The following is a 19,048-nucleotide window of genomic DNA, read 5'->3' as shown; positions in this document are numbered from 1 at the left end:
TTAGTATAGTTATTATTCATACCCTGGCCAAATGATTTAAAATAAAGGTTTATTTGTTGAATCTTTTTGTCTCGATTTGACCAGTAGGTAACCATATTTCATATATTCATTCATATATTCTATCATTCATTTATTAATTTTTACATTTTGAAAATGATTAATATCCCTGATCCTATTGAGCGCACACATAGGGCATTCTAATCACCTCTAACTTTAGAACATTGGATATGCTTGTATTAAAAACAGTATGAATAACTTCATTTTTGTAGTGTTTCAATTTTTTTTTCTACTTATATATATATATCATTTTGGACTGTAAGATACAAATTCACAGAATAGAAATTCATATTTGGCCAGGATACGAATAAGTTCCTTGAACAAATTCTCTATACAGTTTTTTTTTCTTTTACTTGATGAACATTTCCATTGCAGGACTGCCAACTCTTGCAAGTTCTTGTCTCTGTACTTGTGTAACAGATGAAGGTAGTAGCTGCTTTGTTTACTTTGATTATATAATTGCCAGGAGTCTAAAGTTCACTTCCCTGGGACATGTGAGTTCCTACTGTTGAGACCTTCTTGCATATTTTATTTAACGTTGGAAATGTTTTTGTTTTTTTTAAATGTACAAATCATAATCATTAAAGCTGTAACCTCTCCCTGCCTTCTAGCTGGGTAAAGTTTACGGCATAGAGTCCCATGTGCTCTCACCTGCCGAGACAAAGGACCTCTATCCTCTGATGAATGTTGACGACCTTTACGGGACACTTTATGTGCCCAAGGATGGCACCATGGACCCTGCAGGCACCTGTACCACCTTGAGCCGAGCGGCCTCTGCTAGGGGAGCCACGGTAACATTTACGTAACAGTCCGTCTTCAGTTCATGAATATGACATATGTCAAAAACCATAAAAACAACATCTAACTACAAAGGGGCTTCAATTTTGGATACATTTCTTTCAAGTGCTTGAAATTAATCACAAAAAGTACTCATCAGATGGAATAGCTTCTTAGATGGAGCAATGACTTAAAATGTGCATAAACCTGTGCATTAAAGAATCACTGAACATATTAATATACTCATAGATCATTTTACTCTTGAGACTATGTGAGTCCCGGGATGCACAAGTCATGGAAACAATGAGTCCCAACGTGGGAACAATGAGTCCCTTGCAACTTATCACGGAATACAGATAAAGTAATCCTACGCTATATCACGGTTCTTGCTTCACAGTCCGGCTATATTGCGGATTTGTATTACAGGTGTTACTCTATTTTTTATACCGTTTGTACAATATTTTATTTATTTATTTTTTAAATTATCCCTTGCTCTTGCTCTCAATATATTTATGTTTAGCAAATAGCAAATTTCACGACAAACAATAGTATTGTTGATGTTTTTTACGCCACTGATATAATGATATTAAAGTATAGTAATTCAAGTGCATCCTTTTAAGAGCAATTCAGTTTTAAGTCTAAGAAAAATGAACATTGACATTGTAATGTAGAACAATAAATAAAATATAAATAAAACAGATTCAGGCCCTGTGCACAAAAATTGCACTTAAAAAAAATATCAAAATTTGGCACAGAGGTATCATTAATGCCTTATCAGGCAATATACTGCCAATCAAGTTTCCAGTTGGTTAAGAAAAAGTGCCAAGTAGCAACATTAATGACAACACAAGTGGATCAAAACAACCTCAACAAAGATTTATACTACTTTTCAAAAGTCTGCAGCCTTTCTTTAAATGCTACTTTGACAACATGTTCAACATGTTATACTCTATATAATGTGAGCAAACGTGTGCCATATTCACGTTTGTATTTGCATTGTTGGGTAAAGGGTTACACAATTGCAACCATACATTATCTTTTAATTTCTTCTCTCTCTGGTATTCTAAAACTGAATTTGTTTATTAGGTAATAACCTCTCATACAATGTGATAATGTAGCTGTTATTTTGAGGCTGTATAGATGCCCAATAAAAACATTTAATTTAATTAAAACATATCTGAAAAAAATATTTAAATAAAAAATTATTTGGGGGAAAAATAATCAACGACAGATTTATTTTATTTTTTTAGGAAAGAAATATAAAAAAATTCAGATATACACGCTTTCATTGATTTGTACATAAATTAACACAGTTTTGTCAGACTAAAAAAAATCTACAATACCTATTCACCATACAGTTCCTGTACACATATAGTATGCAGATATCTACAATGCATGTGACTAATCCCCCATAACAAAAGAAACTGTGCCCTCCTAAACCAGGTGATTGAGAACTGCCCTGTAACTGGTATCAAAGTGCGGGTGGACGACCTTGGGGTGAAGAGGGTGAAGGCAGTGGAGACCCCGCACGGCACCATAGAGACTCCATGTGCGGTGAACTGTGCAGGTCAGGCAATAATGTTTTTGGTGTGCGTGTCAGGTGGAAAAAAATATAAATAATACAAAGGATTTTATCGTTGAAATAAATACGTGTTGAAATAAAAACATAGCCCGTCTTTATGTTATTGTTTGAGTAAAGTGCTTTGTATTATGGCTATTTCTTTCACAACACATGAATCCGACTAATATTAAAATAAATATATGTGCTTAAGCATGTGCATACAAGCATGCCTCCCATGAGAGAACAAAATGGCTGGGGACTCCCCTGCAGCTGTAATATAAAGCACACACTGTAAATGTTGTTTTAGCTAACATTTTGGTACATTACACTTAACATAATGTTTTTCCACATTTTTCCACAAGTTGTTGGTGTTTGTGAACTTTCAAGTCCGACAGTTTATTTTCCATTTTTATTTTTTTAATGTCACATTTGCACAGTCTGACGCCAAAATAATTAATCACTAAAGTTAGTGTGGCAGTTTTAAAAATATATTTTTCTCTTTTTTTCACACAGCTGTACCCACATGAAGTGTTGGACGTTGTTGCATATACTTTAAGCCCATCTATTTTAATGTGATAAATGGAAAGAATAATTTAATCAATATCGATATTTTTGTGAATATACAATTTATGGGGTAGCAATATTGTTTTTAAAAATGCTGGAATAAGACTTAAAATAGATAGGAACACTACCTTTACATATACTTTTCAGAATTGAAGGTGACCTAATAACATTGCTGTGTTGTGCTCATGGTACAGGAGTGTGGGGCACCAAGTTGGGGCAAATGGCTGGAGTGAAGGTGCCCCTCATTGCCATGCATCATGCCTATGTGGTAACAGAGAGGATTGAAGGCATTCAGGTCAGTCGTCTGCCCATAACCTTCAGAATTATAGCTCAGTCTCTAGAGAAAAAGCCCATTTTCTGAACATTGAAAAGTAATTTTTCCCATTTTAGGATTTAACAAAATGTATCTATAAAAGGAAACCATGATTATAACCCAGTTGTAGATTTATACTGTAGCCCAAAGGGAGGTAGAAATACAGCCATCCATCCATTTTCTATAGCGCTTGTCCTCATTAGGATCACGGGTGAGCTCGAGCCTATCCCAGCCGACTAAGAGGTGGGATACACCCTGGACTGCTATATTGACTAATTATTACTATTTACAAGTGGACACTCACTTTAACAAGTATGGACAATTTAGAGTCTTTAATGAAACTAACGTGCTGGTTTTAGCAATGAGGGAAGAATCTGGATGTCCTGGAAAATACCCACACATGCACGGGGAGAATATTGGAACCTACACACAGGATTCCAACGCAGAACTGCTCGAATGTGAGTCAGACGTACTAACCTTTTAATAACGGCATGCTGCCCGGTAGAAATTCAGTCAAAATTAATATAACCAGCAGGGGGCACTGTGACCATGAAGTTTTAGTTTATAATTTTAGTTTAGTTATACAACGTGTAAAAAGATCAGATGGTTCCGTGTGTTTGTTTTTTTTGTGTGTGTGTGTGTACATATTCTAATTGTATTAGGCTGGCTGTGTATATGTAAGTACAATCTGAAGTGGCACAATTGAACTCTGTCATGTGTAACAAATTAGTGAGTGCGCACTGAGCCAGTGTGCACGTGCAATAGTGTTCATCCTCTAGAAGCTGATGCTTTTTAAACCAGAACTAGTCTCTCTTACGTAGTTTTATAGGCGCTTAAGCAGCATTACTGGTCCATCATGCATACACGCTTCCACAAACTGGATAAAAGAAGTGGATGTAGGCCGACTCTTTAAACTGCTGCCTTTCCAATGGCCAGCGTGGGGCGACACAACCTGCCCCTTTACATCTGGGAAGAATTATTTGCATCTGACACACACTTGATTTATGAGCATAGTAAACGTTTTCCTCGTGAGTTTGTAGTTTGAATCACAACACATTTTATTTTTATCCATTGTATTATCAGTTGTAAATTATGTCACCATTGAAAGGGAAATGATAAATCCAGCTTGCTTTGCTGCCTTATTGCACTGCCATAGGAGAGAGACTACAGTATGTAGGCTATTATCCAAATATAAAAACACTGTATAACGTACTTTAGGATGGAGTGCCCTCTCCAGGTCGGGGATGAGATGCGGCCTCAAGTGGAGGAGTTCAAATATCTTGGGGTCTCGTTCACAAGTGAGGGTAAAACGGAGCAGGAGATCGACAGACGGATCGGTGCAGCGTCTGCAGTGATGCAAATAATGACCCATTCTTTTTGCGGAATCATAAGATAATTGAATTAAAAAAAACATGTCCATCATTGTAATTGTACAATTGTGCTAAAAAAAATAAATATACAGTCACTATATAAAATATATATATATACACACATACACACACACACCCCTGGGGTGCCAATATTTTTGAGAATGACTGTATTGTCTGTTAAGTATTCAGATCCCCTTTAATGTTTCACTCTTTGTAATATTGCAGCCATTTGCAAAACTCTTAAGTTAATTTTCCCCCTCATTAATGTACACACAGCACCCCATATTGACAGGAAAAAAAACAGAATTGTTGAAATTTTTGCAGATTTATTAAAGAAGAAAATCTGAAATCTCACACATCCATAAGTATTCAGACCGTTTGCTGAGTATTTAGTAGAAGCACCCTTTTGAGCTAATACAGCCGTGAGTCTTTTTGGGAATGATGCAACAAGTTTTTCACCCCTGGATTTGGGGACACTCTGCCATTCCTCCTTGCAGATCCTCAACAGTTCTGTCAGGTTGGATGGTGAACGTTGGTGGACAGCCATTTTCAGTTCTCTCCGGAGATGCTCAATTGAGTTTAAGTCAGGGCTCTGTCTGGGCCATTCAAGAACAGTCACGGAGTGGTTCTGAAGCCACTCCTTCGATATTTTAGCTGTGCACTTCGGGTCATTGTCTTGTTGGAAGGTGAACCTTCGGCCCAGTCTGAGGTCCTGAGCACTCTGGAGAAGGTTTTTGTCCAGGATATCCCTGTACTTGGCCGCATTCATCTTTCCTTCCTTTGCAACCAGTTGTCCTGTCCCTGCACCTGAAAAACACACCCACAGCATGATGCTGCCACCACCATGCTTCACTGTTGGGACCGTATTGGACCGGTGAGGAGCAGTCCCTGGTTTTCTCCACACATACCGCTTAGAATTAAGGCCAAAAAGTTCTATCTTGGTCTCATCAGACCATAGAATCTTATTTCTCACCATCTTGGAGTCCTTTAGGTGTTTTTTTTTTATTTTTTTTTTTAAATAGCAAACTCCAAGTGAGCTTTCATGTGTCTTGCACTGAGGAGAGGCTTCCGTCGGACCACTCTGCCATAAAGCCCCGACTGGTGGGGGGCTGCAGTGATGGTAGACTTTCTAGAGCTTTCTCCCATCTACCGACTGCATCTCTGGAGCTCAGCCACAGTAATCTTTGGGCTCTTCTTTACCTCTTCACCAATGCTCTTCTCCCCCGATTGCTCAGTTTGGCCGCACGGCCAGCTCTAAGAAGGGTTCTGGTGGTCCCAAACGTCTTCCTTTTAAGGATTATGGAGGCCACTGTACTCTTAGGAGCCTTAAATGCAGCAGATTTTTTTTATAACCTTGGCCACATCTGTGCCGTGCCACAATTCTGTCTCTGAGCTCTTCAGGCAGTTCCTTTGGCCTCATGGTTCTCATTTGCTCTGACATGCACTGTGAGCTGTAAGGTCTTATATAGACAGGTGTGTGGCTTTCCTAATCAAATCCAATCAGTGTAATCAAACACAGCTGGACTCCAATGAAGGTGTAGAACCATCTCAATGATGATCAGAAGAAATGGACAGCACACGAATTAAATATGAATGTCACAGCAAAGGGTCTGAATACTTATGGCTGTGTGATATTTCAGTTTTTCTTTTTTCATAAATCAGATGTCTACATTAATGAGGAAAAAATGAACTTAAATGATTTTAGCAAATGGCTGCAATATAACAAAGAGTGAAACATTTAAGGGGATCTGAATACCTTCCGTACCCACTGTATAGTTTTCTAAAAAAAAAAATCGTCTCACTATTTTGGCATTTTGCACATTGAAATAATTTTGACCTAAAACAAGAAAAGTTTAGTCTGATTTCATGTCAGACTGTCAAAAAGCAAAAAAGCATAATGTTCTTTTTATTAAGTCATGGCTAAAAATATTGGCACCCCAGGGCTGCCAATATTTTTGAGCATGACTGTATTTGGCAGTGGTGTGGAAGTGCTGATAGCTGTTTCTAAATATTTGCACCTTCGTCACTACAATAAAAAAGATAACCTAAAACAGAACGTAATAAATTGCTGCTGTGTACAAGATGATTTCTGTGGTATTTTAAGTTCTTATACTGCCTGCGAACAGTCGTAATGACAAGGAAAACACACCTCACAAAGTGAGTGGAGTGCACAACAAGCATAGAGTGAAGCTATTCATTAGATGTTTTGTTCCTGCATACACAACAAGGTGAATAGTTCCCAGCGCTGCAGTAAAAGAGTTCAGCTTTTGTAGTATACATTAAAGAATCAAGATTTATCTTGGTGTTGCTGAAATGACTTTTATCATGCATTGCCATTGTGTAAAGGAAAATGCTCTTCCAATAATGTAGGAGACGTGCAGTCATTATGTGACATGTGTTCTAATATCTTTGATCTATCTGTCCAGAATATGCCAAACGTAAGAGACCATGATTCATCAGTGTACCTGCGTCTCCAAGGTGACGCCCTATCCGTGGGTGGCTACGAACAAAATCCCATCTTCTGGGATGAGGTAAACTGTCGTATATTCTACAAGTGTTACCCGTTCATGTGTGGGACTTGAACCCATTTCGCTGGTCTTGATGCTGTATGATGTCATCTTTGTAGTATTTGAGCACTGATATAAAATACTGTGATGTCTTAAAACATGTTTAAGTGTTTGAGTTGTTGTGGAGTTGTTGAGTTATTGTGTTTTAAGTGCTTCCAAACGTTTTTTCTTCCAAATGCCAATTTTCTTTCTATGACATTCTGTCTCTTACTAGAACATACCTCTCAGCATTCATACTATTTCTGAGGGATTTTTTATTTCAACTTGATGACACAATATATGTGGCCAAATATTAGCGAGATTACTTTTGATGCAGACATCAAAATGAGTCTCCTTCCTCCTAGCCATGCAAACCTTTCATCCTTACACTGTGTACTTTAGTGAAAGCAATGGCTTCTATCTTGCTCATCAGAAAATCAAACACATCAGACTGTTCATTGTCTCGATTTGACATCATCTCCCAGTTAATCTGTTCTTCATTCAACTGACTGCAATATAAATCGTGTGTGCGTGCGTGCGCGTGTGCGTTATTTGATTTGTTGCTGTGTAAGCTGTCTCTTTTTAAATCATGCATTGTTTAGAGCAGTGTTTCCACATATTTTACATTTGAAAAAAATCTCATGTCTCAAAAAGTGGAAACAGATGAATTATGCTTCCATGTATTTGAAGTGCATTTGTAATTGTTCTGCCTATATGTTGCTGGCATAGAAAGTTGAAAAGTGATACATCATCTGTCGTAAATGAATAATTTTTTAAACAATTAAGTAAAATTGGATAATTTCCCATGGCACACGAATGTGCGATGGCACACTGGTTGGGAATCACTGGCGTAGAGCATGTGTGAGTCATGGTTCGCATTTTAAATTAAATTCGATTTTAATGAACTATTGAAATACACCCACATATTGTTTTTTCCTCTACAGTAATGGTTTATCGATGTATTGCTATTAAAAAAACCCAAAAAAACTGAAATGTAAGTAATGATTAATTAGGTTTGTTTGAAGTTCAGACTGTAAGGTAAACACTTTCAGTCTTCTGTTATTATGAATCTCTTATCAACAAAGTATACCACTCTGAAATTGTTTGTTAATCTCGTTGTGAAGGCAGACTTGCAATTCTTCTGTTGGGGCTCATAAATTACTGCGGGTGTACCTGATGTTGGATCCGGCAGGTTTAATTGACCTTGTTTCTCTGACGGGTTTCAGAAGTGTCTTGATCAGACGATTCCCCTTCATCATTCATGACTCATTGAGTTTGCGTCTGTGTGGAGACGTGATTCATGTGTGCAGAAGCCACTTGTTGATCTTTTCTCCGTGCTCTGCTGCCTAGCGTGGCTTTGATCTCTTCGGAAGAGAAAGAGGAGATGAGAATTAGTCGAAAACAGAGAGAGCGGGAAGAGAATAGAAGATTGATGTCTTGGGAACGGTGCTGAGGAGTGTGCTGAATTGGACAAAAGCAATCTCCACTTGAGGGGTCTGAACTTTGTAGTAAGACAAAACGCCTTGGCAACATCAAACTAGTGACCGTCACCTTAGATATTCAATTGTTATTCAAGTCGTATTAAAACAATTCTGCTACTTAAAAAGTCTGAGAATTTTTCTGTATCCTTCTACAAGGGAATTCATTTTTAAAATTGTAGTTCCTCTGAAGGGGCAGCATGACTAAGAATTCCACTTCAATTAATCTATCCAAAGATTGACAGTTTTGATTGCTAAGCAGTCTTCAAACGCCCATGAATAACGGTTCAATATCAAAACAACGACTGTAGTTTCACAGATGATGTCCCAACAAGAAAGCTGTGGTCCACGTCATCTGGAATTTTACCCTGCTACACTAGTTGTCTTTGTTCCGTGAAGTTGCATGCCACCAATTCTTTTGGTCAGAGTTTTGCGATTACATAGACAAGGCATTCAGGAAACTGCTGCTCTTGTCGTTTATAAAGGTTTTCCACAGACCTAATCAACTTAGCTGTATTAATGCAAATCATACTCTAAAAGACAGATTGAATTGATTTATTTATGTTCAAAAAAAATTTCAAAAACATCACATTTGATATTGAAAGGACCTCTAGCATTCAGATGGCCTGTATTTCACTAAGAAGTTATCTTTATGTATTTTATCCTCAATAAAATGAAACTGGCAGTTATTTCCAATAACTGTTTTGCAGCAATCGGTAAATAACGAATTGCCCTGGGAACGCCCCTTTTACATTGCCAAAATCATATGTCATGTCTTAATGTGACATCAGCGACAGAACTGGAGACCAAATTTGCTGTATAGCCGGTGTGGACAGAGGAATGCACTATACTATAAGGTGGCACTATTTACTCATATTATACTGTATATACAGTATCGTCACTGTCGGGCGTGATTACCCCCATGTCCAAAATGACAACTATTCAGGAAATATAAAATATAATAAAACCATCTTGCTTGAGTTTCCAAACACAGCTTTGTTCAACTTGGTATAATATCTTATTGCTGTCATGTACAGTTGCACACACACATCAACACAACAGTACCCCAAAATTACGTCCAACTGCTAAATTAATATGCCAAAAAAAAAAAAAAAAATCACTAATTACCCTGTCGTTGATTAAAATGTTACGAACACGGCGCCGTGCTGGCTGGTGTTTGCCATGTTGACAGCCGTGCCCTTCAAAGTCCACGGTTACCCGACGTCACCAACCGTACAAAAGGCCTCTTTTTAAATGACCATTACGACTATGCGACATAGAACCGTAAAAATGTCTTAATTTCGCCCACCTCAGCAGCTATTAATCGATGAAGCCTGTCAAAAACAGAATTCTCTTAGGTATTTTACATTTTGTTTAATTAGACCTCTTCTAATGAATACATTCCACACGTCTTTGGCAATATTTCTTGCAAAGGCATATCACTTATCAGGGTATAAGTGCAGGAATATTTGGTAAAGGCTGCATTTCCACAATAGTGCACTTCTGTAAAACTGCCATTAAGAAGATCATTTTGCCCAGTCTTTGCGCTCATTCACATTACCTTTTGTAAAGGGGCCAATTGCAGATTTTGTACACAATTAATGTCTGTGACAACCTTCAATGCTGACAGAATGTTTTCATGACGAAGAGTTAGGTGGACCTTATCAGAATCATCTTTATTACCACAGCTCCTGTCGATATGCAGACTCGTCACCGTCTTTGATGAGGCCGATGACTGGTGTCATCTGCAAACTTCAGGAGTTTATCAGTGGCAAAATGTCGAGCGCAAGAGATGACCCACATAGCGAGAAAGCAACCGTACTTTGATTCAAAGTGTGATTTTACTGACTGAGCCAGATTAGCATGAAATGGGAGAAATTAAAATTTAATCATCAGTGTGTGAGGAGATTAAAAAGATGGATCGGAAGTAGGGACTTTGAAAAGTAGAACTCTTGAACTTGGGCATGGAACTGAGGAATTGACATGTCGATACCTGTGGAAAAGGTTCACTCAAAGTATCCGACGTTCAAGTTTGATTTTGACTTTTGACTATGAACGAGTTCTATTAGGTGAATGTTATCATCGTTCTTTTTAATGATGTTGAGAGTTGGATTGTTTCAAAGAAAACCTGAGCCAAATATGCTAATGTGTTTAATACAAACGTGGAGGGAATTCATCAGCAGTGAGTCCCTTCTCGAAAACTCTTTCAGCTCCGAAATACATGGACATCTATGTGTTTGTGTTTTGTTCACAGGTTTCCGATAAGTTTGCCTTCAGCCTGTTTGACTTGGACTGGGATGTATTCATGCAACATATCGAGGGTGCCATCAACAGAGTTCCTGTTCTAGAGCAGATTGGTATTAAATCCACTGTCTGTGGACCAGGTAGGCACCCCCCCTCCCCTCCCATATTAAAATTTAGAGCTAAATTACAATCCATCTGTGATCCTACTGAGTCTGATTGCTCCCAGAGACATAAGTAGAAATTGCAATATGCAGAAATGGAAAAATCATAATAAATGCGATTTAGTGACGAGGGGAGCCTATTGGGTTTAGAAAGATCTGTCTGCCTGCCTACTTGTCTGTCTGTCTGAAAACCACTAATATTTTGGATCAATTTTATCTAAAAACTAACGACTGCACACCATTGTAACGTTGCAGTGCTACAATGTTAAACAATAAATGCCAATGAAAGGTAATATTGAATGTGTTACCTCTGTTTTATTTTTATTTTTATTATGCTGTATATCATAGTTTTGTTGTCATTTAGACTGTGTTTTTGTCCACAGAATCCTTCACAGCAGACCATAAGCCGCTAATGGGAGAGGCTCCAGAGGTTAGAGGTTTCTTCTTGGGCTGTGGCTTCAACAGTGCTGGTATGTCATATTGTATACAGTAGTATCGATATTAGTCAGAGAGGGTCATTTCATTTAAGCTTCCTTACCAACACAGTTGCAAAATTTCCTGAATTTGCGAAGCTGGACACTTTTCATGCAAATGTTTTTTTTTTTTTTTTTTTTTTTTTTTGGGGTGGTCGGGGGGGGGGATTTACTGGAATTAAAGAATTGACTATTATAAGTAACTAAAAGTAATGACTATGAGGTGCACTGTATATGTATTAGATTGTGTGTAAAAAAAAAAAAAAAAAAAAAAAAAAGGAAAAATATATATATATTCAAGAGTCATATCTTGAAAAATACCGGTATTTATTTTTCAGACATGTCTGCTTATAACAAATCAAAAGGTTGAAAAATATCTTAATATAATAATGTTTTATTTATTGTATATTTTAAATTATGACATTATTTGTATAATATTTTATAATATTGTATATTTTTTTTACATTCTTTTTCAACCTTTTATTTCCACCTGATTTTTCACTCATAGTTGTTACATTTTACATACTTGAGCCTTACATAAAACATGCATTTATGGACAAATGCAGCATAATGAAAAGGTAACAGAGGAAACAAATTACCAAACCAAATGATTGCTTTGAACTTGGTATTATACTATAACCTTTATTCACTATTACAGCTGAACTCTTACAGGCACAGAGGATAGCTTCAGTTCAAACATGTCATTCCATTAGCTGACTCTACAGAGTTCACCACTGAATTTAGACATGAAGAAATGTCAGCGTCTAAGCAACTAGAAAGAGTGTGGAGGTGTACCTATAAATGTTAAAGTAATCGCCATAGGAGATTTTTTTTTCCTTGATCAGTAATACACTGCATTATCAAATTCCTTAAAGGTCCCCTTTCATTAGAATGATTTTTTTTTATACTGTTTTATGCATGGGTCAAAATTAGTCTGTGACATGTTTTAAGTTCCGAATCTGTGACGTTTGTCGATTATATGCAAAAGTCAATAAATGACATAAGGTTTGCAAAATGGGTAGTTTTGAAATAGCTGACATTGTGCATAATGTGTAATTTATGTGACAGAAGAGTCTCTGCTAGGATGAAGGGCAAAGTTTATAAAACAGTGGTGAGGCCAGCCATGATGTACGGATTAGAGACAGTGGCACTGAAGAGACAACAGGAAGCAGAGCTGGAGGTGGCGGAAATGAAGATGTTGAGGTTCGCTCTCGGAGTGACCAGGTTGGATAAACTTAGAAATGAGCTCATCAGAGGGACAGCCAAGGTTCGATGTTTTGGAGACAAAGTTAGAGAGAGCAGACTTCGATGGTTTGGACACGTCCAGAGGAGAAATAGTGAGTATATTGGTAGAAGGATGATGAAGATGGAGCTGCCAGGCAAGAGAGCTAGAGGAAGACCAAAGAGAAGGTTGATGGATGTCGTGAGGGAAGACATGAGGGCAGTTGGGGTTCGAGAGGAGGATGCAGGAGATTTCGGGTATTAAGCGAGCGAGTCTCAGCTGCTGCCAAGCCATAAAAATACTGTCTATAAAGTGTACAGTACATATTACCAAATGTATTCGCTCACCTGCTTTGACTCACATATGAATTTAAGTGACATCCCATTCCTAATCCATAGGGTTCAATATAATGTTGGTCCACGCTTTGCAGCTATATCAGCTTCAATGTTTCTGGCTGTCCACAACGTTTAGGAGGTGCACATTTGTGAGGTCACAAAGTGATGTTGGACGACAGGAACCGGCTCTCAGTCTCCACTCTAATTCTTCCCAAAGGTGTTCTGTCAGGTTGAGGTCAGGAATCTGTGCAGGCTAGTTAAGTTCGCCAACACTAAACTCTCTCATCCATGTCTTTATGGATCTTGCTTTGTGCACTGCGCAGCCATGTTAGAAATGGAAGAACTTTTCCCACAAAGTTGGGAGCATGAAATTGTCCAAAATATTGACTCCTTAGTTCCAGTGAAAGAAACTCTGAAGGATTCGGCATTCTAAGACGAGGATATCAATGTGGCAAATGACGTGAATGTGCGTTGATTGTGGCTACATGACCCCGCCATCAAACGCTTGCGAGGGACTCGAGCCTGAACGTTGTATCGAAGGAGGGAACATCACTATGAATGCTTGCCCGGCCGGCCGAAGCAGACGCAGTGATATGGCCCAATCATAGCCAAGCTGTTTTCCATATTTAAATTAGGGAATAAGAGCAATCCAATCAAAGCAAAGCTCATTTACATGTCGCATAATAATGCAAAATCGGACCGTCTCAAATGCCAGGCGGAAAAGACCAATTGGAACAGATTGAAAAAGAACATTTTTTGCATTTCCAACTAAAATGATCATGCAAACCAGATCAAAGGACATCAAAGATTATCAAAATTAAATTAAACAGTGATGAAAGGACGTTTAAAGCTGTCTTGTGAATTAATAATAATAATTAATATTATTCATGTTGCCGTCGTGGCTGATGGTAAGAAAAAGCCTGATGAGGACACAGGCAATGTCTTGATCTTTCACTGTGAAGTAGAACACAATTTCAAAATAATTTTTTCTCATAGAAACTAATGTAAACTCATTCATTTTAGACTTGAACTGTCGCCATCATAAAAGCATTATTACCTGTACAGGCAATGTTTTAATTAACATTTTAACATTCTTAACTGTCCTACAAGTGTGAAGAAAAGCTAACCACTTTGCAATAAAACTAATGTAAAATTACTCATCCTTTTAAGATGCCTGACAGACTCAGAAATGAGAGATCACCGTGGTGTTTAATGAGTGATACTGTTGCTTAGTGGCATTTTATCCTTGTGATATTTATGAATTAATTGTATGCTCGTATTTTAGTGAGCAGACGGACGTTTTCTTGTGCCACAGTAACCATCTCCGGTTCTATGGCAATCATCCCACTTTTCCTCTTTTGCGTCACCAGCACCTTTTTGTGGTGGCAAAGTCAAAAGTTTCCACTGTTAACGTCTCAAAAGAGAATATTTTTTGGAACATAATGAAAACTGCGGCTTCCTACTTGTCTTATTCTAGTTATTTTACATGGGGCACTAACATCCCTCACACGAAACAATCCAGCTAAAGCCGAAGTATTGTTATGAAATCCTTGCCCCCTTCCCTCTCTCTGTAAAGCGCACGCCACTTCCCCGCTGCCACTGTCTAATCTCTCATCTCTTATCGCACAAAACATATTCACGTCACACAGCAGCTTACTTGGCTCAGTATTTGGATAAGGGAGAGACCACGGGGATAAAGTTCTTCACTCGCTTGAAGTGCTTACTTTTCGGTAATTGTAAGAGTTGCTGGGCAACATTAAATTACCTTCACGATGTCAGAGCATCACTCAGAACTCTTAAGTGTGTTCGTTTATTGTGACTAGTTTGGGTGTGTAATTGCTTTTAACGACCGTATGGCTGTTGCCATGTCGCCCGATTTTTCATAATCGCAGTAATGAGCACCAGCTCAGTGATATTTGCAACAGCAATGAAATTGCCTGTACTTAAGGCAGTACACGATGATGATTTTTTAAAAAAGTAATTAGGCAGAGTGTAATTAGTCTGAGTGCTGCAAACTTTGTGAACAGATTTGATCCAGTAATGCAAAAAAAGTAAAAAGTTAAATCAACACCTACAGTATGGTTTCTGTTACCAATAAAAACTTAGTCATGGTATTACAGTATATGAAAAAAACATGCTGTATAAAGCTCTTACAACTTAACTCAAATGTCTTTCAGTAGAACACAGACGTCCGTCAAGGCCAGATTTAGACATTAATCTGGACATACACTGCACACCAAGTGGGTTCTTGGATCAATTCCCTGCTCTCCAACAACATTTTGTAAAATCATGTATCAGATTTTTTTACATAAATTATATCACACAATGATAATCACTCCCAATTTGGCAGTGGTTAAAACGTATTAATATAATATATTGGTTGAGAGCCTCTACTGGGTTTCTCAGATGGAGCCAAAGCAAAAACAAATGCCATTGTTATTGATTTTTCTAGCACAATAATTCACACTTTTCAAAGTCTTACTTTTGCACTTCTGCATCCTTCACGTCCTAAAAAGAAGATGTCGTTTATATGACGTGAGACGTGATGACTGTTTGTTTGTACCCACGTCTGTAGCAAAAGACTTGCATCTGGACTGCCGTGCCCTCTCATTTGCCTGGGTAACATGTCTTTACAGAACATTTCATTGTAGGCAGGGTACGTTTTTTTTTTTTTTTTTTTTTTTTTTTTTTGTGTGAACAGTGTATGCCAACTGATTTACAAGCCTAGCCAAAAAAGGCAGCGTCCTTCCCCCCAGCTGCCCTGCACAGTCCCATCAAGCTGTGTGCAACCAGAGGAAGTCATGCGTTGTACAGCTGCTTATGAAGTTGGGGTGCATGCCAAAGTGGGCAGCCACATGGTTACTGGGTTATTATTGCAGCGAGATAGTGGTTAGGATAAATAAAGTGGGTGGAAGTAGGTGCTTTGTCTATTTTTGAAAGAATAGTTGTTGTATCATCAGAAGTGTTAGAGGAGAGGAACTAATTTTGAGAATACTGAGACACAACTAACATGTAATTGCTGAGAGGAAAACTTTGACGCGATTGCTTGTGTTTTGAAATATAGCTTAAAATTAGCATTGAAATGTATTGTTCTTCAACTGGAATTTGGTGGATGGAAATAGTAGTTAATTTTGGTCTAAAACCTTCAGGTGCTTGCTAGAAAACTGAAGGAATTTCACTTCTAAGCATGACAATGAGTACAAATCATCCATCCATTCATCTTCTACACCACTCGTCCTCATCAGGGTCGCGGGCTTAGGTGTTTCTAGCTCATTTTTGGAAAATTGCTAAATGGAATCTCAGCAACAACCCCTAAAATTGTACAATTTGTCATTCTTTTGTAAGTAAATATATGCGTGGCAATGCTATAATTCTTATAAATATTATTTTTATAAAAACAGGTAGGTGATAGTGTAGAAAGTCAAGAATTTTTCAGGATTTTTGGGTGGCCAGTGGCTTAGCAGTGGCAGTTTTTGGTTTGGGTGACATGTGTTTACAGTAGGGATGCCTGAGGGGGTTTTCGCACATAGCACCATTCAATCTCGGAGCGTTCACAACGAAAACAAGAACAATCTGTACTAAACTCACCTTCACACGTAGGAGAAATTGGAGCAAACAATTTCAATTCTGAAGTGTGTTTTACCGAATGATTTGTGTATTGTAGAAAGCAAGGATATGAGGGATTAGAATATATTTCTTATTCTCTTCTCCTGCCTTGCCACCGTGTGTAGAAGGTAAGTAGTACAATGCAGGCAAACAACCTAGGCCGTATCAATTTTTGATTATAGTATATACCGTGGGCCGCTAAAATACGGAGAGCGGGCTGCAAATGGCCCCTGGACCGTAGTTTGGACACCAGTGACGTATACTTAGGGTCCATTTGCATACAGTATATATAGGGATTATTATTATATGATGTGACATCAACAGACCATTTCTGTCCTTGGCATTCCAGCCTCTGTTCATTAAAACACTTTCTGAGGGTTTCTAAATGCAGCACATGGGCAAGGAGTGAGAAAGACAGACACAGTGGGGAGCGAATATTTGCGCGGCACGAGCTAACAGTAATAGAACGGGACGCAGATAGACGAGTAAGAAACGAAGTGGCGGCGAGAAGTCCTGACAAGATGAGTGAAAGTGCGAGCATGCGCGTTCTCACACGACAGCGTGGTTATCTCGAGTGACATTTATTAGTGCCACCTCATATCGCTGCTTGTTGTAAGTGTCTGGCGAGAACTCTATCGTCCCGGTTTCTCCTCCCTGCCGCCCTCCATCTATCCACTCAGACATCCACCTCCAGCTGGGCCCTGGAGTGACGGCGCCTGCAGATATGTGAAACGATCTTAGATGGAGAGCGAGAGGGGATGTGTGAGGCAGAGGGGTGATGGAGGGATAAAAGAAGGATGCAAGGCCACTCTGGTTGTGCTGCTGCATATTGATGCTGTGTCGCAGCACACACACAAACACACACATATATACATGCGCATGTATGCAAATTGCTAAGAAGGGAACCCAAGCAGGGGGGTCGCTTCAAGGGAAAAGCTCATTAATGCTGCTGTTTTGGAACTAAGATGGCTGAAATGCAAAATTAGAAGTTTGTGTGTACGGCTGAACTAACTTCAAGAATGCTGCATTTGAAGAGTTCTGAATAGAAAATAAATGGAGTGATGTATTTGGTTTTCCTTTTCTTGTTTTATATATTTATATTTTACAGCAACACAGTGGTGTCGTGGTTAGCCCATCTGCCTGAATAAAGTACAGTGTTTGAATCTGTCATCTAGCCTTCCTGTGTGGCGTTCGCATACTCTCCCCAGGCTTGCGTGTTTTTTTTCCCGGGTACTCTGGATTTTTATCCACATACCAAAAACATGCATGTTGGGTTCACTGAAGACTCGCAATGGTTCATAAGGGTGAATGTGAGTGTTTGGTTGGCGACCAATTCAGAGCGTTATCTGACTCTTACTCAAAGTCAGCCAGGATAGGCTCCATCTATAGAATATAAATAATAATAAAAAAATGTGGCCGCTACTTTGTGGATTTCAACTATTGCAGGGGTGGTCTGGAAATAAAAGAGGGATTATTGTATCGATTAAAAGATTTTAAGAACTTTTTTTTCTAACACTTCAGCAATTAAGATTGAGTTAAAATATTACTGTACTGCTAAAAAAGGTTTTACGTTGGTGATAGATTTTCTGTGGAATGGATTCAAGCCACAGTTCAACATTGGAGGTTCCATTATAATTCTCTTAAGTCTTGTATTATGTGACGTCACGTGCATTTCTTCCAGGTATGATGCTGGGAGGTGGCTGTGGTCGAGAACTAGCTCATTGGATTATCCACGGCCGCCCTGAGAAGGACATGTATGGCTACGACATCAGGTACATGCAAAAAAAACGAAGAAAACTCAAGAGCACACATTCACCTACCAAGGCCGTAACAGCTGTCAACCTTTCTTTATAGCCGGAAGGATAACGGTTGGTGTTTCTTGCTGAGTTGATCTTGTATCCAGGTTAACAACACGTGATTGGATCAGCAAAACAGATCACAACCTGATCTGATAATGCTTACAGTATCATGGCCAATGAGATTTTCCACATCAAATATAAATCCTTAATGTACAGCATCGTACCCTGGTTAAACATACTGTAAAAAATGTAGTTCAAATATCATTAGATCTGTCATAGTTGTGGCTTTTTTGTCCCTCAAATTGGATTTTGGTAGCACTATACAATGATGTATACTTACAAAGAGTGCATAACTTTGTAAATTGTAAGACAGCTATAAATTACGACTATGCCACTAAAAATAACAAATAACTCACTATTTGGCACATTTGAGCAACTGCTACCCTTTATCGTTGTTGTTGGACTCAAACGCATAAGATCACTGTTCAAGAAATTTGCTCACAAAGCACTGCTAGAGTCACTTCTAGCCAATACAATGGAGC

The 19,048-nt window shown here is 38.5% G+C and overlaps 1 protein-coding gene across 2 annotated transcripts in view; it reads left to right on the top strand.

Annotated features, from left to right (window-relative positions):
• sardh (sarcosine dehydrogenase) overlaps positions 1-19,048 on the top strand; it is a 51,527-nt gene that overhangs the window by 6,461 nt on the left and 26,018 nt on the right. For both annotated transcript variants that reach the window (XM_061799138.1, XM_061799139.1), the window contains exons 5-11: positions 669-848; positions 2,278-2,401; positions 3,154-3,254; positions 7,069-7,173; positions 10,921-11,050; positions 11,455-11,541; positions 18,389-18,479. In XM_061799138.1, coding sequence (XP_061655122.1) covers positions 669-848; positions 2,278-2,401; positions 3,154-3,254; positions 7,069-7,173; positions 10,921-11,050; positions 11,455-11,541; positions 18,389-18,479 — 818 coding nt within the window. The remainder of the gene's footprint in view (positions 1-668; positions 849-2,277; positions 2,402-3,153; positions 3,255-7,068; positions 7,174-10,920; positions 11,051-11,454; positions 11,542-18,388; positions 18,480-19,048) is intronic.

Source organism: Phyllopteryx taeniolatus, chromosome 15, assembly GCF_024500385.1.
Source record: "Phyllopteryx taeniolatus isolate TA_2022b chromosome 15, UOR_Ptae_1.2, whole genome shotgun sequence".
Taxonomy (NCBI): Eukaryota; Metazoa; Chordata; class Actinopteri; order Syngnathiformes; family Syngnathidae; genus Phyllopteryx; species Phyllopteryx taeniolatus.
The sequence above is the reverse complement of the archived record's forward strand: the minus strand, read 5'-3'. Positions and strand labels throughout refer to the sequence as shown.